This window comes from Syngnathus typhle, linkage group LG21 (assembly GCF_033458585.1).
Source record: "Syngnathus typhle isolate RoL2023-S1 ecotype Sweden linkage group LG21, RoL_Styp_1.0, whole genome shotgun sequence".
NCBI classification, from domain to species: Eukaryota; Metazoa; Chordata; class Actinopteri; order Syngnathiformes; family Syngnathidae; genus Syngnathus; species Syngnathus typhle.
The window spans coordinates 4,938,280-4,958,033 of record NC_083758.1 but is presented as its reverse complement, the minus strand read 5'-3'; the positions used below and the strand labels follow the sequence as shown (position 1 = coordinate 4,958,033).

General features: G+C 44.8%; 5 protein-coding genes and 1 long non-coding RNA gene across 7 annotated transcripts; 4 read left to right on the top strand and 2 right to left on the bottom strand.

Annotated features, from left to right (window-relative positions):
* Positions 1–1,360: 1,360 nt before the first annotated feature.
* LOC133145636 (cAMP-regulated D2 protein) lies at positions 1,361–6,414 on the bottom strand. The gene is made up of 8 exons (XM_061269285.1): positions 5,920–6,414; positions 5,623–5,824; positions 5,234–5,367; positions 4,890–5,017; positions 4,705–4,823; positions 4,226–4,366; positions 3,923–4,095; positions 1,361–1,911 (listed from the first exon to the last, which is right to left on the bottom strand). The coding sequence occupies exons 1-8, from the start codon at positions 6,412–6,414 to the stop codon at positions 1,456–1,458; spliced, it is 1,848 nt and encodes a 615-aa protein (XP_061125269.1). The 3' UTR covers positions 1,361–1,455.
* Positions 4,284–6,790, top strand: LOC133145637 (uncharacterized). Its single transcript, XR_009710958.1, has 5 exons — positions 4,284–4,424; positions 4,727–4,969; positions 5,594–5,858; positions 5,940–6,036; positions 6,138–6,790. It is a non-coding gene; the product is annotated as an uncharacterized LOC133145637 (long non-coding RNA).
* A 417-nt stretch (positions 6,791–7,207) lies between these two features.
* Positions 7,208–12,224, top strand: LOC133145693 (uncharacterized). The gene is made up of 19 exons (XM_061269364.1): positions 7,208–7,309; positions 7,372–7,427; positions 7,508–7,568; positions 7,750–7,901; positions 7,970–8,034; positions 8,105–8,198; positions 8,359–8,625; positions 8,739–9,032; positions 9,102–9,353; positions 9,435–9,755; positions 9,830–9,939; positions 10,022–10,241; positions 10,313–10,468; positions 10,685–10,875; positions 10,942–11,093; positions 11,205–11,462; positions 11,527–11,680; positions 11,817–11,955; positions 12,082–12,224. Coding segments are annotated over exons 1-19 (3,069 nt in total). The 5' UTR covers positions 7,208–7,307; the 3' UTR covers positions 12,207–12,224.
* Positions 12,225–12,406: 182 nt separating this feature from the next.
* krr1 (KRR1 small subunit processome component homolog) lies at positions 12,407–15,012 on the top strand. Its single transcript, XM_061269046.1, has 10 exons — positions 12,407–12,567; positions 12,928–13,103; positions 13,176–13,310; positions 13,388–13,513; positions 13,587–13,670; positions 13,755–13,811; positions 14,038–14,208; positions 14,283–14,360; positions 14,463–14,556; positions 14,648–15,012. The coding sequence occupies exons 1-10, from the start codon at positions 12,510–12,512 to the stop codon at positions 14,797–14,799; spliced, it is 1,131 nt and encodes a 376-aa protein (XP_061125030.1). The 5' UTR covers positions 12,407–12,509; the 3' UTR covers positions 14,800–15,012.
* cdnf (cerebral dopamine neurotrophic factor) lies at positions 14,907–16,228 on the bottom strand. The gene is given in 5 exon segments (XM_061269047.1): positions 14,907–15,218; positions 15,298–15,399; positions 15,402–15,438; positions 15,863–15,990; positions 16,061–16,228. Coding segments are annotated over 5 exon segments (585 nt in total). The 5' UTR covers positions 16,206–16,228; the 3' UTR covers positions 14,907–15,045.
* Positions 16,229–16,564: 336 nt separating this feature from the next.
* Positions 16,565–19,727, top strand: hspa14 (heat shock protein 14). 2 transcript variants are annotated; one of them, XM_061269045.1, is made up of 14 exons: positions 16,565–16,688; positions 16,930–17,010; positions 17,243–17,325; positions 17,446–17,494; positions 17,575–17,680; positions 17,743–17,833; positions 17,917–18,021; positions 18,133–18,294; positions 18,386–18,541; positions 18,636–18,738; positions 18,832–19,047; positions 19,181–19,345; positions 19,449–19,516; positions 19,577–19,727. In XM_061269045.1, the coding sequence occupies exons 1-14, from the start codon at positions 16,632–16,634 to the stop codon at positions 19,653–19,655; spliced, it is 1,521 nt and encodes a 506-aa protein (XP_061125029.1). In that variant the 5' UTR covers positions 16,565–16,631; the 3' UTR covers positions 19,656–19,727. The 2 variants fall into 2 exon arrangements, with proteins under 2 accessions (XP_061125029.1, XP_061125028.1); XM_061269044.1 differs by having other exon boundaries at positions 17,917–18,294.
* The last annotated feature ends 27 nt before the right edge of the window (positions 19,728–19,754 follow it).

The window sequence follows — 19,754 nt, the reverse complement described above, 5'->3', positions numbered from 1 at the left end:
TTTCAAGGCGGGGATATTATGAGAATAGAAGATGATTAGCGCGTTAGAGCGATCGGTAGGCTTGGGCGTCACAAAGAGAGACTGTTGTTGACATAAAAAACTGCCCAGACAGGAAAAGCGAAAAGATTTTGTTATTGAAGTGGAATTTTTGTTTGTTTAGTTGTGTAGCAGTTGGCGGCGACTAGCAAAATGTGTCATCATTTGTTTGTGGGGGCGTGTTTGAATGCACTTTGACGTCACACAGCCTTGAGACGTTAGCGGGGTCCTTGCGCTGCTCACTTTCGGGGGGCCGCTGTGCCGAGGCATGACTGTAATATGTTTTGATAGATGCTCAAGGCTGAAGGAAAAAAAAAAAAAGGCTGGAAGTGGAAGAAAAACAAAACTACTATTTGTCAAAATTCTAAAGAAGGCTTCCCCCATCATTTTGTATTCGTAATAGATGCTGTTGTTTCGGAAGAAGAAGAAAAAAAAGTCAGCTTGGAACGATTCATTTGGCCGCAGTCAGGTGTGAAAATATTTCCGTGTGCAGACATCTTGTTCCGCAACGCAAGTGTCAATATTTCCCATTTCATTCTCATTGTGCTCCATATGTGGAGAAAAGATGGAGCCTCTAACTGGGACTGAGATTTTGAGCAAAGAAGCCTTTGACCTTCTCTATCAAGTTCATTTCTCACTTTAATTCAAATGTACTTTAAAGGTGAAGCCGGCGTCTCTTAAGTGCACAAATTTCCTTTTTCTCCCTTTCTTGTGTTCCTCCTTGATGGAGGTAAAAAGAGCAAGGACGCACTTTCCAAAACAAGCACCATTAGTGAAAGCGCAGAGGCGACATCCATTTGGAGTCGCTCGGGGATGCGCCCTCGGTGGGGTCCATTTATCGGGTTCCTCTTGAGCCTCCTGATAACGGAGCAGTGATGAAAACGCACCTGGCCGACCTTAAATGTTACGGCGCCGCTCATCAGGCGCGGGCCCCTCAGGCCGCGGCTTTTATGGACCTTGAAATAAAGTTAGTTTATTAGGCCATCTCCTCTTTATGTGCGAAAATCGGCCGGTCCTCAAAGCAGCTGCAGAATTTCAATACGTGATCTTTTGTAGTAGTAAACAAAAAGGCTTAGCATCCCGCTGCTGCTGTTCGGGTAGTCGAACAACTTCACTATAAAATTATTCGCACACATATGCAGTCAAATGTGTTTTTGTTATAACCTTTTCATTGCAGACGGTCGAAAATAACGGCGTGAAATGAGTTTATGCGGCAAACTGACATGTCGCGAAATTTGATTGGTGGCGCCACTGCCGTAAATTAAATATGAGGGAACGGAACACTTCATTTAAAATTGATGTCCAAAAAAAAAAATGTATTCCGTTGGAATTTTCGCTGTGTATTTTATTATTTTCATGCTAAAGAGGATTTATTTATTTATTTTTTATCACAAATTATGTTTTCCGCTTGTATCTTGTCTACGAGTAAATACCCAGATGGTCCCAGAAGTCACACACATGGCTCCTGGTCTCCACTTGTGCATGGGAGCGCAGGGTCAGGTTCATGAGCAGCCACCCGCTGGTGTCCGAATAGCGAGGCCACACGGGGAGACGTTGCTCCCGGCAGAAGGTCGTCTGACCGACCCGCGAGGACGGATCGCCCGTGTGGGCGAAGGCGCCCCAGTAACACAGCATCCGATTGGACAGCAGCTTCTCGCCCGGCGTCAGGGTGAAGTTGGCTACGGGGGCCGAACCGAAGACATACGGCAACTCGCCGCCGTGGCAGACGTGGCGGTAGCAGAAAGTCAGACCCGACCAGACGCGCGGGTCCGACGTCACGTGGTCGAACACGTACATCCACGCTCGGCTTCCCGCTTCTGTGCCGGCCCGCGCCGACCTCCGCGATGGACACAGGAAGACAAAGTCTGTGACGATCTAAAATGAGAATGAGAAGTCACAAATTCTGAACCTTCGTTCTTGAGTTGAACTTCAAAAATAAATATGGGAACTATTTTTATCTGCTTGCTTCTTTTTTTTTTTTTTTTTCCGGAGCTGGAACCTCCACCCACACATAGACATTCACACACCTACGGATTCACTTATTTTCACACGTTGTTACTTTTCTCCATTTTGGGGATGACGTTATGTAACCTAGCCCTTCAAAGTCATTTTTCTTCTTCTGTGTCCTACATCCATTTGCCAAATTTTGCTGATCCAATTCCATCGTGTTTTCAGGGCAGAAATAGTAAAGGGGAGAGAAGAAAAAAAAATGCTGAGCTCTCCACATCAACCTCCTCTGTGGCGAACTGGCTGACATTTTTGCCGACCTCTCCCCCCTCCCATCCTCTGGAGAAGCGCCCTTTATGAAGGCACGTAAGTATGTGCGCATGTGTGAACGCGTCTTCCAGCTGCGGCCCCAACTGTCGGTGAATACTAAACGCGTCACCTCTTAACCTCGACGACCTCCCCGACGTGCGCACCTTGAACTTTCATCACAGAGGGAGAAAAAGAAAATGCTGCAAGCTTCCTATTTCCAGACACTTTTTACCATAAAAAAAAAGAACCCGGTCCAATTTATGCTTGTATTGCATATGTGGATAATTCAGAGTTGTCTTATAAAACATCCCAGCTATTCCGCCTTGTGTTAATTATTCCGAGGTCATGACCCGCCACCGTGGGGTGCTCATGACAGACAAGTGACTGGCTGCATCTCAGACAAACGCCGTGACTCCCATGCAGGTAGCAGCTTCTCAATGCCTCCAGTTCCATACTAATGATGGAAGGGAAGGGGGAGGAAGGGGTTGAGCTGCTGGCGATTTAGCGCCCTCTGTAGGCGGGAGACTTTTACTGAAACGACGAGGATCCAAAACTGGCAACCATGGATAAAAATGTCAGTTGAGCATTTTTTTTAACATCCTTAACGTGCACCTAATTTGCACTTTATCCTCTTTATGGGACAAATTTGGCTTGACACAACCAAATTGAAGTGAATTGAATGTCTTGGATTCCAGTACAAAGCAATGAAATTCACTTAATTGTCCAAGAGACATAAAAAAAAGTCAATAACCAACTGAGGGTTGAGTTTTATGGATGTGTGACCTTTTTTTTTTTCCCGGACGAATCACAGCCCCAAGCACCGTCGATCCACAAATGCTCAACCATCTGTCCAAGATCTAATGGCGTCCACTTTTTTGACGAAATGAATGAAAATCCTTATTTACATACAATTGGGCCAAGTCTGAATGAGCTTCTCGATTTCTTTCCACGAGCTGGCAAATTCAAATTTGCATACGTTATTGTCTCTTCTGCTTAATTAAATGCGCCCCGCAGCAGAGCTTTAAAGTGGCTTTCCTCATCAGAGTTTTAATGTCTGTCGGGGTGGGGGGGGGCGTTCTCATTCACCGCATAGCTCATATTCCGAGCCGTATTTTCAGTCGTTGCGTTTTAAGTACTTGCTTCATACGGTATTTGCACTCCTAATGGCGAGGAAGACATTCTTTACTAAAGTACAAGCGGTTGACTGCACTGATTTTTAGATTTCGGTTTTATTTCAAATGCTAGAATGGTGTGGGATTGAATTTGGTGGTCTTTTTAGGCCTGACTTTCGAAAGCAAGTCTGAGAAATCCCATTATTAATAAACTAATAAAGTGCACCAAAGTGTCTCCACCAATCGTTACAATGCAATCAGTGTCTCTCTCAGCATAAAAACAAATAGGTGAGTGCGTTTATGTCCCACACTCGCATTAGGCCAATATAAAACAAAAACCACATGATGCCTTCGTCCATTATACTCAATCTCTGTAATTCCCTCACTTCGCATTTGGCTGGCGTCTAGCTCCACGCTTGCAAATAATTGCACAATAAGCAATGAGGCTTGTGTTCAAAGTTGAAGAACACAAAAATGATCCTCTTTTATTTCGCTTCAAGGCTTCATCTTGCTCTCACCTGAGCCAGCATATCCCTCCGATCGGAGTCTCTGTAGAGAGGCAGGTACTTGTGCAGGATCCGGAGGCTGTGTTGTTTGAAGATGGCCGTAACGTACATGATGGACTCCACGGCAGACACGGGCTTGTTAAAGACGCCGTAAACAAAGATTACGCCTTCCTCTGAGGTTGTACCTGCAGGGGGAAGGCAGAAAAGAAAGCAAAAAGGCTCAAGTATGAACTTCTTGTGATGAGTTATAATGAGAAGCAAGGGGAATTCGGTTTCTAGCTTCAGTAATGAATCGCGTGTGTGTGTGTGTCTTACCCAGGAGCACCGGTTTTTCCTTGTGCCAGTGGCCTTTCTGAAAGGCAACGACCGCCTGCTCCTGGATGAGTTCCCCGTCAATGAAGGGACCCCACGTTTCGAAGACTTCCAGGAACCGGAACGGGTTCACGAGTTTGGAACCTTGGGTTCACAAGGGAAAACCACAAGATGGAGGGATTTGATGACAGACTTTCATAAGGTCAGACAGGAAAAACAAAAAAAACACTCTTGATAAAGTAGCTTCTGGTTTTTGTTTTTGAGTTTCAGGGCTATCACACCTCAGAAAGATATACTATAGTCGTAAAAGGCTAACTGCTCTTTTCAAGGTCCCTCCCAGGAGTTATTTGGCTTGGCAGGATGCCGTAAATCAAGATAAAACTTGTGTTTTTCATCACAAAATCGCTAGCGCCGCTTATGTAACAGTTGAGTTTGCAAAGTGTGGGCCGCCCCGCTGGTGTTGGCGCTGCACATCATCCTACTTGTTTTCATCTGCGCTTCCAGGACGGCCTGTGGCGTGAGCGACAGCAAGCAGACAATGTCGCCAACGGAACAGTTGGTCTTCTTTGCAAAGTCCTTTCCGAGCTTCAGGGCGTCGTGTCTGAGAGATAGAATGAAACGGCGAAACTGGATCAGAGTGTTTTAGTGTGGGAGAGATGATACAGACCTGGTCTTGAGAGGGATGGAGAAGGGCAGACTCTGCAAAACTGCCTGCTTGAACAAAGGCTTGCTGCTTTGGATCATCAGGTGAAGACTCACAGACTGAGCACCGGCACTCTCTCCGAATAATGTTACCTGATGCAAAAAGCCATACGCTACTTTTTACACTCATGTCTAGTTCTGCTTTGTGCTGTGACCAAAACAATATTTTTTTGTTGAATTGAAACATTCCCATGGCCAAGCAAATGTTTATTACTGCTATCAAACAATGAGGGCTCCCTCTAGTGGTACATGAAAGAATTACTACCAAGTCAGTTGTATTGAACTTTAAAGCTGATGATTGAGACTCACCTTGCTGGAGTCACCTCCAAACATCGCAATGTTCCGCTGGACCCAAAGAAGTGCTGCTTGCTGGTCCAGAATCCCATAATTTCCCATGGCTGACGTCTTGGGGTCTTTGCCAGACACCAGGAACCCGAACGCACCTTTAGGTCGTATACGGGCCGCGTGATCAGCATCACAGTTGGCCAAATTGACTCCAGCGTGGCAGCCATTTGCCAAATTACCTTCACATATCATTGCTCATGTGTTCTGCCTCGGAAGCAGTTGGAATAATTACTGCCGTTTTCCAATAATAGCTCTCACACGCATGCACATTATGTATTCTCATTCAGCATCAAATTATTATTTTAATGATTTAATTATGTCAAGGATATAAAATGGCCGTGAGACTTCCTCACCTAGCCTGTATTCGACGCTTACGACAAGAGTGTGGGTGAAGTTGCTCATGAAGCGGCCGTCGTACAGCGGCTTGGAGGCAGAGCCGGCGATGAAATCCCCACCGTGGATCCACACCATGACGGGAAGTGGACTGTGCAGCGGCGAGCTAAAGTTCACATCCCGGGGGACGAAGATGTTGAGATAAAGACAGTCCTCGCTGACCTAAGCGGGATATGTGAGAAGACAGACAAACACGGTTAAGATTCAAACCCAGATTTTATCACTGTGAGCCAGATGGGCTAACCGCTAATTCTTACATTTCTTGGACATTCCGCAGCAATTGGTCCTCTGCACGCTTGCATACATGGCGCCTTGGGGAAGGAGGCATCATAAACCCCCTTCCATGGACTCACAGGTCTGGGGGGCTTCCAGCGGTAAGCCCCAACTGGGGGGTCTGAATATGGCACCCCATAAAAAATATAGGCCTTATCTGCTGTAATCCCCTTGATTGCCCCGTTTTTGGTCAACACCACAGGTCCCGGAGTTCCATTGTTGTCCTTCTTGACTGGTTTGTCCTCACGTTTGTCCTCGCTTTCTTCTGTGAACGAGAGGACGTCAGGCCTCTCCCCTGCAATGGAGTTTATCCCAAAATCTGTGTTGAGGACGAACGGGTCATCGGTCATCAAGAGTCCGGCGTAGATTCCTCTCAGGAAGCTGATAAGGTTGACCTCATCATCGTTGTTTGTCGCCTCTCCAGTGGTTGGCACCAAACAAACTGTGCACAACAGCAGCGAATATGTCCAGCTCCTCATATTTGCCAAATAATGTCGATTCACACTCAGCTCAGATCATGATGAGACAAATCTCCCGACAAGTCTGATGCCTCAAACTCTCCACAGACTTGTGACTCCAATTACTTGTTCAAATTAATTCAACAAAAGTTGCTCTGTGTAACTTGTGCACACTGGACCCTGGACACAAGCACTGTATAATGCTGCACTCTGATTGAGGACACATCGTCATTACTTTACCTAATGTTGTTAGTTTGCATGCAATGGGAGCTGGCGCCATTTATGCAGTAAGCTTCATAGGCCAACCCATGTTTGGGTCTTTTACTATTTTTCCTGTCTGAGACACTAAGATTGTTTTTTATTTATTTAGATATAAAATGTGTAATTGCATTTTAAATACTAGCACAGCTGTTGTATTTTTTTAAATGATGTTTTCGTTTTGATTTACACCCTGGTTCTGCTTGCTCATGTTTAAACCCTAAAGGAAACTGATCGGCAAACACATTTTCATTTTTTTAAGATAATGTGACATGAAAGCAGTTGAACGATAACTGCAGGCTTACATTTGGGTGAGCACTGACACCTACAGGCCACTGTATGAGTTACATGTGACGCCCGGATTGAGACGTTCAAATTGAGACACAAAAAAAATCAGGAAAAGAAGGTTTATGTCGACAAAATATTTATACAAACATTTTTACACACAGAATTTTATTTAGTTACGTTCACTCTTTTATAATTATGTACAATACTCAGCGAGGACTACTTAGCGAGGACTACTTAACTTCCGGGTCCTACAGCGCCGGCCATTGACGTCACCACTCACCTGCCACTCATTAGTGGCCTCATCTTCCAGCAAAGCCTACATATTACCGAACAAATGCGAGTTCCTTGCTGGAAATACGAAGAACAAAATGTAAGAAAATACGATTTAACAATCGAAATGTTTCTATCTTGTTGACTCTGTTTTCTCCGCAGGAATTTCTTTGACTTTCCAGTCTTTTTCACCCTATTGACTCAAGCCATCTCATTTGGTAACAATGGCGCCGATTTCAAATTTCTTATAACGTATAGAAACACTACGTAGAAAAACAATTTGTTTTTCCTTTCACAGGACGCACTGGTGACGTTTCTTTCTCTATTTGTTGGATGGACTTGGGCAACCCTCTGCAAAGGTAGTGTTTTTTTTTCAAATTGGATTCCCATTAAAGCTCGGTTCCCTCTCTTTATCCCTATAAGAGCTGGCAAACTAATTGTATTTACTTACATAATTTGCTGTCTAGTTTGTCTGCTTTCAGTGCTTAACTAAAAAATAAGACATGTTTTATTCCTAGAAAATACTTTTTTGTTTTTCAGTTCTGACAACCTGTGGCTAAATGACACATCTTTAAAAAACCTCTGGATGAAGGGCGAAATGGTGTCCTTAACAGTCCCTCCATCTGTAGAAAACAAAGTGACCCTCGAATACGCAGGCACTCTTCACTCATGGACTTTCACCGTTTCCCCAGGTAAACGCACTATAACTCATTCATTTCTTAATGTTATCCATTCCCACATGTCACTGTTTGTTTTTAAGGTACCAAGAAAACCAAAGTCAGTGGCCAACAGAAACCCCAGAAAATTCCCACAAGTGCGACACAGGTGCTGGGATCGTTCATAAAATTAATTAATAATAATTTAAATTGTTTTCATAACCTAATCTTGTTTGTAGATCGTCCTGGATTTGTTGGATCCCACTGAGGCGTTCCCTTGTGAAAATGGCACACTCTTCTTCTTTCAGGATGAAAACTTCTTCCTTGCTTTTGGTAAAAAAAAAAAGAAAAATTTAAAAATGCAACAATTAGTATCATTTTTATGGACCATTTTCATCTAGCCAAGCAAACCAATGAAATCTGTCTGTTTTCAAATGCCGGAACAGAATCTCACATTTTTCATTCATTTGATGATTGACTGTCTCCATTCCAGGTCACACGCTACAGTATTCCGTCGAGGTGGAGGCCCGTTCCCCAGCCGCGTTGATGTTGTCGTGGACGGTGGGCCGACCAGCTCCTCCCGGCAGCGGCCACACTGTGGCTCTGTACCAAGCTGACCGGGGCTCCTATAACTTGCTTAGCAAGAACAAAATCTTCGACAATCGCTTTCGCATCACTTCCCTGAACTCTTGTACTCTCTATGTGGTGTGCGTGGACCCTGACGCCAATTTCCTTGTCACCTGCCTCTCAGCTTTAACTGGTAATTAGAATTTGTAGAGCATGCGATATACAGTTACAGCTTGAACCAAGGTTAGCTAGGTCTGCAGCTTGGCTTCAAAGCAAAAATTAGGTTTTGTGATCTTTTCCCATTAGATCCAGACATTCCCAGAGACTTTAAGGTCAGCTTGTGGAACAGCAGCAGCATATCTTTGACCTGGAATGTGCCAGAGGACCTCTGGTTCTCCCTCTTCCTCCTCACAGCCTTCCATCTCAACGAAACGGACCACGTCGTGGAGGAGGTGCCCACCTGGCTCTCGGCGGAGGACTTTGTTTTTACCTTGTCTGGCCTGCCGCCCTGCAGCAAGGTTAAATTTGGCCTGCAGACGGTTTGCCAAGACGCCATGGAGTCCCGCTACAGTGAAATGATTCAGAGTGATGGCAATACTGGTGAGATTTACATTCTGCCACAGTTAAAACTCTAAAGAGAAAAAAATGACACCTATTTCTGTCACTTAGCTCACTCCAAAATCGAGGCCTTACGTCAGACATCATACGGCTCCAACAACTACACGCTTAGCTGGGAAGTGAGCGCTGCCTCGTCCGTGTCCAGGTTCAAGGTCTACCAGGACGACACGCTGCTGGGCACTACACTCACCACTGACTACATGGTTGAAGGGCTGCTGCCGTGCCACCTTTACCACGCCAGAGTGGACGCGGTGTGCGGCAATGACGTGCTGATGAGCACCAAGAAACTTCCAGTACACACAGGTACTCTGTATGCTGCAAGCAGCAGCATTTCATAACTAAAAAAAAAAAAGTATACCAGTGTTGCATTGTGTTGCTTTCCAGGACCCCGTGGTGTGTTAGAACTGCGATACCACACAAACGACTCTGTCGCCTTGTGGATTCCCGGCACATCCAGTTTAGCCCTTTCATTTTTATACAAACTGTCCCTGGAGAACGGCAGCACCCTTGCGACGGACAATCTGACCCGGACCGAGCTGCGACTGACGGGACTGGAAGCTGGCAAGACGTACGTCCTGGATCTGTGGGAGCAGTGCGACGGCCGGTGGATGTCGGAACGTACAATGTTGTGCTTCACGGCCGACAAATCAATCTACGGCTTCCTTGTACGGGGTGTGGGACTTGACTCCATCAATGACGACCAAGGTCTGAATCTCAAATGCACCCAAGTGGCAGATTTGTGCAACTCCTGATGGCTGCTTTTCTGTTTTACTCTGCAGCCGAAGGCATCTATGTGCTCAGAATGGTCGTGCCTGGCCCTCTGCCTGATGATGTGGATGACGACCTGTCAGAGGCAACGACTATAATGGTGGAGAGTATCCAAAACTTGGTGAGACATCACAGCTTCTTACATGCTTCTTGTTTTTGTGAACACATTATGCTTATTTGGCTGTTCATTTGATGTCCTGCAGCTGCTGGAACTCTTGAGGGAAGTCCGTCCTCCAGTCCGCGTTGAAGTGACTGGTATGGATCCTGCATCCGAAACGAGCAAAACGGAGGTTACGATCATGCTTTTCGACGCGTCCCACGAGGATGACGACATGCCCCTGCCGGTTCACTTCCACATGGATTATATTCATTCCCGGGATAATGCTTACGTCTCAGTTCGAGATGGACTCATTTACTGGGATGGTAGGAGAAGACAGATCAGCTTAACATCAGTTAATGGTCTTGACTACTATGCAATGCTTTTGTTCTCTCAGGTCCGGATCTTTGCGCGTCGTCCACCCGCCCCCTGTGCCCACATAACTCTCAATGCATCAACACTCTGGGTTCGTTCCACTGCGCATGCAAAATGGGCTATTATGACGTGAGCGCCGTGCTTCAGGCTCCAGTGCCCTCCCACCCGGTCTGCAACGGTAATGGAAACCATTCTTAACAGTGCGCTTTGCAAGTTTGTCTTCATAAATGCTACTTACTTCTTGCCATGGAGGGGGCGGGGGGCGGGTGCCACAAATTTAAATCTAACCTTTAAAAGGAAGCAAGCACCGTCATTGTCCAGTTGATTCACCGCCCCAAAGTCCGATCATTCCTCATCTGATGCTGACCTATAAAAGTCGCACCTGTCTTCACAGAGAAAGGCATTTTCAGTGAGTGTCTGGAGAAAGTGATGACCGGCGGCGTGGCCAAACCGTACCTGATTGCGTACATCGGCGGGAAGGTCGAGGTGGTGCTGAACAACGCCACCTGCCAAGTGGAGGAAACCGGACTTTTGTTCCACTTCCGCACTCCTCGACACGGCTTTGAATGTGGGACAAAGAGGCGGGTGAGTGACTGGACTTCCTGTGGCTTGAAAACAAAATGCTTAGTAAAGACTTGATGTTCCTCCCAGATCAACAAAACCCACATTGAGTTCCAAAACACACTGGCTGTCTCCTTGACCAAAGAGGAAGCAATCAGCCGGCGGGATCTGAAAGTCATCTGGAAGTGCGTCTACCCTCTGCATTATATTCGCAACGCCCATGTCAGCATTGATTTGAAATGGTGAGTCGCATTTGACATTGAAGCACGCTTAGTTTCTTAAAGGGGAGCGTTTAATCGTTGCTTTTGTACAAAAGCGACCACGCACACACACTCGGCTGTTTTGTGCTGTAGGTTCAATGCCTACTCGCTGGTGGAGTTCAACACCTCCGTACAGCTCGGACTGACCATGGACCTTTTCAGAGACAAGTACTTTGGAAGCAGCTATCACGAATTTGCCAGCATGGACCCGGAGGACACGTTGTACTTCCAGGTTGCCTTGGACGCCAATGTCTCTTTTATCGCCAACGTCCTGCTGCACGTGGAGTCCTGCTGGGCCACAGAGACCAGTGACCCACAGAATGACGTTCAGGGGATTTTCCTGGAGGATGGGTGAGGGAATTCCAAGTCCCAAGATGAGAAATGTGCATTCATTTTGATTATTTGTTCCCCTTAGTTGTCCCATCGACCACACATTCCGGTGGCTGTCTGAGAATGGCGTGGCTCAGAAAAGTAGATTCGCCATGCAGATGTTCCATATGCCTGAGGAGCTGCCACTTTATTTTCACTGTTTGGCTAGCATATGTGGACTTAAAGAAAACTGTACAAAGGTAATGCAACTTGGTCACAGTAGTAGATATGTCTTTGTGTCTCAGCATTTTCCCCCCTAAGGACTGAAGTTCTCACAATTCATTTACACTAGCTAACGTCTCGAAATAATCGAATATTTATCCGCCAAATTCATAGAACTGCACAGGCCCTAAACGCACCAAGAGAGCGGCCATTCACATGATTGGCACAAAACCTAACTCAAAAAGAGCTGCTGTGGTGTCTGCTGGGCCTCTCATTGTCAGTCGGGAGGCATCACGAGTCAAACAGTCTTCCCGTGAGTTACTCAACTTTTCTCAGATTCTGATCAGCTAGTCAGTCTCATGTTTGGACAATTTATCACCCAAATATGCAACATCTACTGCTGAATGAATGAAATGTTCTTTTTTTTTTTTTTTTGCAGGGAACGAGAACTTGACGATGATCTCCATTGTGGTAGGGTTAGTGGGTATTTTGGGATTAGCAGTGCTGTCAATGAGTGCCACCAAAGCTATTATGGCTTTTCATGCACGGCGAGAACATAAATAAAATTGAAATTGTCACTTATGTTTGTATTTTATTCATTCATACAAATCTACTTGGATAAATGAATTCCTTATTTGCCTTTCCAGATCTTTAAATGGCCACGAGTTAGCCAAAAGTGAGCCATTTCTTTGGGAGTAGTTGAAATTGAGGTTATATAATGTCATCAGTCTCATGGTAAATTAATACTTGCTGCATAATATATGTCGCCGAATGGTGGCAGCAGTGTAGGCACGTTAGCCTCACGCTTGCGATGAACCTTACAAAACGAAGAAGAAACATTCGCGTCACTTCCGTCTGAGAAAAGCAATGGACAGCATGAGTGAAGCGCAAGCTGAGAAAAAGTCCAAAAAGGAAAAAAAGCCGGGTAAGTTGTACTTTTATTCTGTTGTATGTTGTCAAAGTAAAGTGTAAAAGTCTCGATAAGAAGAGTTTAAATCACTGCTGTTCTTAATGCTTTTCGACATGTTGAATGGTAGGCGTGTAGGATTTAGCACCTACGCTAATACTAAGCAACGTGCTGCCTTGTTTATTTCATCATTTGGCTCGTTAAGAATTAAATTAGGATGTTTGTGTGTGTGTTTTAATCACGTTCTAGAGATGTCTTTTTGTTTAATGACTAATTTGTCTTGTAACCATCACAATTAAAACTTTCCTGGCCATTTTATCCACAACAAAGTGATTGTAGTCTCAAACTTTACATATGAATTGGATTTCTGTCACACAGCGGATGAAGCCGATCTGCTGACTGTTCCCGATGGCTGGAAAGAGGAGGCCTTTACCAAAGAAGACAACCCCCGCGGTATGTTGGAGGAGAGCAGTTTTGCCACCCTCTTCCCAAAATACAGAGAGGCCTATCTGAAAGATTGCTGGCCATTGGTGGAGAAGGCTTTGGGAGAAACGGTGGGTATGCCGCAAAAAATTCATGTCACAAAATGGTCGCAGTGCTCATTTGGTTGCCCTGTTTCTTTTCAGCATGTTAAAGCCTCCCTCGACCTGATTGAGGGAAGCATGACTGTCTGCACCACTAAAAAAACCTATGACCCATACGTCATCATCAGAGCCAGGGATCTCATCAAGCTGCTTGCCAGAAGCGTTCCATTTGAACAGGTGAATATTCCTATCGAGAGAGCCAATGAAATTTGGCGTCTTTCTTTTACTTACATGCAATTGTCTTTCGCCACCAGGCTGTACGGATATTACAGGACGATGTGGCGTGTGACATAATCAAAATCGGGACCTTGGTGAGGAACAGGGAGCGGTTTGTGAAGCGGAGACAGCGTCTTATTGGCCCGAAAGGTTCCACCTTGAAAGTGAGTCGTTATACGTATTTGTTGGATGTCTGAAGCCACCTCCTTTTAAAAATAATGTTGCTGTCTTGTCCAGGCTTTAGAACTGCTGACCAACTGCTATGTGATGGTTCAGGGCAACACTGTGTCAGCACTGGGACCCTTCAATGGACTAAAGGAGGTAAGCACTTTGCATTTCCGTCATGTAAAGTAAATTTACAATTATTGTATGATCTATAAGGTTTTTGTGTGTGATCTTGTTCAGGTGCGCAAAGTTGTCATGGACACAATGAAAAACATCCATCCCATCTACAACATAAAGGTGCGATGGCATGCCTGATTTCCTGACACCATTAATTGTCTGTGCCTGATGAAGATGTTTTTTCATCCTTGTTCTGACCCTTCTGACAGATATCACTCTCTCTGGGTTTGACTGCCAAGGTTGGCTCAACCCAGGGCTGAGGGCACCAAAAATAATATTTGATGCATACAACTGTTTGCAAAACCAAATTATTTATTTTTGATTATATTTCTGCTGCAATTGCCAGACGCTGATGATCAAACGGGAACTGTCCAAAGACCCCGAACTCCGCGTGCAGAATTGGGAACGCTTCCTTCCTAAGTTCCGACACAAGAACTTGACAAAGCGGAAGGAACCCAAGAAGAAGACTGTGAAGAAAGAGTACACTCCCTTCCCACCACCACAGCCAGACAGCCAGGTCAGTGTGCTCAAAAGCTCCTGAATTTGATCAATTAGCTGTCATCATTGACAACATTGTTATTCTGTTTAAAGGTGGACAAGGAATTGGCTTCGGGTGAATTCTTCCTGCGAGCAAGTGTGAAGAAGATGGCGAAGATGGCAGAGATAAAGGCCAGTGCACTTCAGCGTCAATTATTAATTTTATTTTTATTTATTTATTTTTTAAAAGGAGGCCTTCATCTGACGAACTCACTTTTTTTTTTTTTTTTATAGGTGAAGCAAGCTCAAGCCCTGACCAAGAAGCAGGAGGAGAGGAAAAAAGCTTTTATTCCTCCTAAGGAGAAACCCATAGTGAAGAAAACTAAAGGTAGTAATGTCTTAAAATTGCAACAGCTGCAAAAAAAAAAAAAAAAAAAATGCAGGTTGTAGCTAAGATGTTTTCACCTCTCCCGTTTCAGCACCCGAGGAAAGTAAGCTGGACATTGATGCCATTAAGGAAAAAGTAAAAAGGGCCAAAACCAAGAAGCTGGGTGCTCCACCAGTGAATCCGGCGCCGCCCGTCACCAGCTCCGCGACAAACAAAAAAAAGAAAGCAAAGAGCAAAAACTAAGCAGCACACAAAGAACTCTGTAACCCATCCCATGTGATGTGGAATTTGTTGGACTTGGAGACAAAGTGAAGTGTTCCACCCCAGTTCTGTGAGGAATTTATCACATCTCAGTCTGAACTTTTTAATTCTGTTGTACAGATTTTCTCTCGTTTGGTATTTATCTTTTAGATCTATTGTCTTCTCTATGAATTAAAAATAAAGCTGTTTTTCTTAGGTTTGGATTGTGCATGAGACATATACAGTCATTCACAGGTCTCCTTTATGAGTGTGAAGCAGGGCCTTCTCCAGAATGAGGCTGACAAACTCGTGTTTCTCCAGGCACCCTCTGCACTCCTCTCCCCATGAGGCTAAAATATTCCTCAGCTCCAGCACTCGCATCTTTTTCAGATCTTCGCTGCTCAGGTCCCCCAACTCGGGCTCTAAGAAAGGGAAGGTGGGGTGGGGGGAATTTGAAAAGCATCCAAGTCTAAATTTGATGAACATCAGTGCATATGTTACCGTGTTTAAGTTGACATATCTGTGTGTCTCTGCTGCTGAGGCGCTGGCATATCTTCTCCACAGGAACATGGGAGGCTAGCGGCTGAGCCACGGATGCTGTGAACGGGTAGCTGCGTCATCAATGGCGCCTAGGTAGTAACACTGATACCACACAACATAAGTACACTTGATTGCTTCGAATGGCTATGAAAGACCATAGTGTTGCTACATATTATTCATTTTTTCTTATTTTTTTTTTTCCCTGGAGAATAACTGACTGCACAAATGAGCAGTTCATGTAGTCTTTTTGGATTGCATTAAAAGTGCATGTTTTGTACCATTTGTATGTAAATCAAATAAAAATATTTTGTTGCTCTATTTTGTAGGGAAATATTTCTTTTCATTTCGAAATGTAACGCTGAAGTGAAATTTAATTCAAGTAACTCAAGAGCTTTAATATCATTTTAAAAACTATATCCTGTATGAATTTACACCACGCCTGACCACATTGCCTCCACGAGTGTGCACTTGATGGGATTAAAAACATCTGTTTTTATTCTTCTAAGATCAATAAGAGTCTTCTCACCAGCCTTGCCTCCTTCCCCTGAGCGGCAGAGCAAGCCTGGAAGAGTTCTTTCTCCACCAGAGCTGGAGTCAGCTCTTTGTGATTAGACGTCACGCTTCCATATAGTCTATGAAGAAACCCCACGCACACTGCAGGCCGGTATTATTAATCAATGAATATGATTAGGAATTAGATATTTAAATCACAGACACTTTTTACCTTCACAGTTTCCTGCCTTGGAATAAGACACCCTGTTGAAAAGCAGCAGCGTGTAGAGGAGAAGTGGTGACATGGTGCGGTGTTTGCTGTTATTAATAGCAGTTTGGCCCAAAGTAAATGTGCTCCTTTTAGCCCGGAGACACATGGACCGAAGTTGCTGTCTTCACAAGTAATGTATGACAAATGGATACTTCTCTGAACTTCCATTTGTGCTTGTTTTATTTTTCTTGATCAAGCCATTCATTTTCTGTTTGCAGTATTTTATTGGAAACGCATGTGCCTCGATTTGTTGAGTAGGTCATCTCCACTGTAGTTTTAGGTCAGGCCCAAGCCATGTCTAATATAAATATTGCTTTGGCGCCCTCTGGTGGAATCGGTGGCAAGTACTAGGCCCTCAAAAAAAGACCTTACTTTGTTTTCTGTGCTTAAATTATGAAAACGAGACTTTTTTTACGTTTCTAAAAAGCTCTTATTTTGTAGACGTCACGTTTTTCTTTTATTCAGAAAGTCTTAACCCGGATGACGTTTGCGTCCCTCGTGCCCACGTGATGCCGGCTACAGTTCGTTCAGCATGGCCGCTATCGGCGTTCACTTCGGTTACACATGCGCTTGTGTAGCGGTATTTAAGGTCAGTTCTTTCCGGCAATGTTCTCTTCGCGTTATCGTTACATCGCTCGCATAAGTACGTCGCCGTTGTAGTTTGTTTTGACATAAATAGCGACTTTTTATACAAATGCTAACATGCTAACTTCCATAGATACTGTTAACTACCAGCGAAAGGCACACAAGTTGTGTGTAGTTACTTGTTACACTGTGTGTGTTTTCAGTTTTTGTTTGTTTATAATAACTTGATTTTATTACGTGTGTAGGACGGTCGGGCTGACGTCATTGCCAACGATGCAGGAGATAGAGTGACTCCAGCAGTGGTTGCTTACAGAGAGAATGAGCAGGTAAAAGGCATTTAAACATATTACTTTTTTTTTTGTCGTCAAAGTTACTTGGTTGTAGGTTTGAGTGATACCAAGTTTCACCAAACTTTCTGGAATATACTTTCGTTTCCTAAGCCTAATATTTCCACAAAAATAATGGCAATAAATATTTTTTTTACAATAGCATATTATATATAATATAAAGTATGTGCTTCCTAAAACTTGTGCTCCCAAAAATGTTTGTTCTCTGCAGCTTGTGGGGATTGCAGCAAAGCAAGGGCGGGTCCGTAATGCCGCCAACACGGTTGACAAAGTCAAGCAAGTGCTGGGCAGAAGGTGACGGCATATTTTCTTTGCATCTTTGCTTAAGTCAAATGAGGGTAAAATGTTTTATTAAAAAAAAAAAAAAACTATTAAGGCCACAATAAAGTGATTTTCTTGTTTCTCAATGAGCAGCTTTGATGACGCCGAGACGCAAGCTCATAAGTCGCAGACCAAATGCCAGGTGAGTATTTTGGCCGTTAATGGAAACTTCCACCTAAAGTGTTTTGTTGTGCACTTATGAGCATTTGGTGTTGTGCACAGGTTGTCAACCGATCCGGGAAGCCCTGTTACGAGATTACAGCAGGAGAACAACTCAAGTACATTGCTCCGGAGGACGTTGCCAAACTCATATTTCACAAAATGAAAGGTAACAATGCGCAAATTAACAGGAGAAAAAATAAGTATATTTATTAATATTTGTTTGTCCAGAAACGGCTCAGTCTTCTCTCGGCTCTGATGTGAGCGATGCCGTCATTACCGTTCCGTTTGAATTTGGGCCCTCTCAGAAGCACGCGCTGAGGTTGGTCACATCCATGCACCCGTGCTTCGTTTTTTTTCCCCCCCAGTGTGGTTCTGTGCTAATTGGAGTTTTTTCCCGTGCAGAGAGGCAGCTGAAGCCGCAGGGTTCAATGTCCTCAGGTTGATCCACGAACCCGCCGCCGCTCTTTTAGCCTATAACATCGGACAGGACTGTTCAGCTCCAAAGAGGTGCCGCACTCCATTTTTTTCCCCATCATGTCCACAAGAAAATATTTTAATCAACAGAGTCGCTATTAGGTGCTCATGCCACAGCAGTAATTGGTTGTATTATGTCGGCAGCCATGTTCTGGTATACAAACTGGGCGGTACGTCCCTGAGCGTGACCGTGCTGCAGGTGAACGGAGGAATGTTTCGCGTCCTGGATACCCACACCCACCACAGCATCGGCGGGGAAAGCTTCACGCAGGCCTTGGCCCAGCATCTCGCCACCGAGTTCAAACGGTACCGCCACAATCGTTAGGTCCATTTTTTAGGCAGACAACTGATTGTTGAACTCCTTCCCGGCTTTTGTGTGTGTGTTTGTGTGCTGCAGCACTTTTAAACACGACGTGACCGAGAATGCACGAGCAATGCTCAAGTTGATGAACGGAGCCGACATGGCCAAACACTCCCTGTCCACACTTGGGTCAGCCAATTGCTTTGTGGACTCCCTGCACGATGGCACTGACTTTGACTGCAATGTCTCCAGGTTAGTGTGAAAAATGTGGTCGGAGCAAAAACATGGTTTATTTTTTTATTATTATATATATGTATAACTGCCACCCTGTTGTCTGTCCTCCCAGAGCTCGTTTTGAACTGCTCTGCTCCTCCCTCTTCAACAAGAGCATCCAGCCAATTAGAAGCTTACTGGAGCAGACCAAACTCTCCGCCACCGACATCAACAAGGTAAGGCATCCACATCATGGGATAACCATTTATCCGATAATGGTTGACTTTATTTGTACCTTAAGATAAATGCTGAAATTGTTCTTGTGGCAGGTGGTTCTGTGCGGCGGCTCGGCGCGGATCCCCCGTCTGCAGCAGATGATTCGCGACATGTTCCCCGACGTGGAGCTCCTGAGCTCGGCGCCTCCCGATGAGGTCATTGCGGTGGGTGCAGCCCTCCAAGCAGGTTTGTTGGTGGGCAAGGACCACCTTGTCTCCGATGAAGAATCCGTCCAAGTGGATGTGTCTGCCTCTGACATTCTGCTCAAGGTATCCTCACTGATTTTTTTTTTCTCACTAACACACTTTGAAATGTTTTTCTTCTTGAATTCCAGCAATATTGACTTGTTCACATTTGTCATCACATACTGGAGCTGAAATGTGTTTTGTGACTGTGCGGCAGCAGGTGGATGAATCCGGAGCAGAGGCGTTCACTGTGCTCCTTCCGTCCGGACTGCCGCTTCCAGCTCGCCGCAATCACACCCTGAGTGGAGGAGGCCAACTCTCCTCGCTCTGCCTAGAGATTTATCAGAGATTTGATTCTGAGCAGCCGGAGAAGCTTGCCAAGGTACTGTTAGCCCCAGCGTATTTGCAAATTCACCTTTTATTTTTCGATGGAATCCTTTCTGCAGCCATTTGCGTATCTTTTTTTTTTTATTTAATATGTACAGATTATACTTCGGGACCTGGAGCCTAACGATGAGCACCACAACATTGATACAGTGGTCACCATGAAAAGGTACTTTTTATCACCAACTTCATTTGTGCGCATCTCTAATTTCTTGTGTGTGTATCACAGGGACGGTTCCCTCCATGTCGCCTGTGTCGAGCAGAACAGCGGGAGGTCGGAAATAATCAACATAGCTGCTGCATCCTGATCACACTTACACACACCATCTTTTTTTTCTAATTATCTAAGGCATTCAATAAACATGTGAATCTATATCTGATTCCCGTTTGGCTGCCAATGACTATTG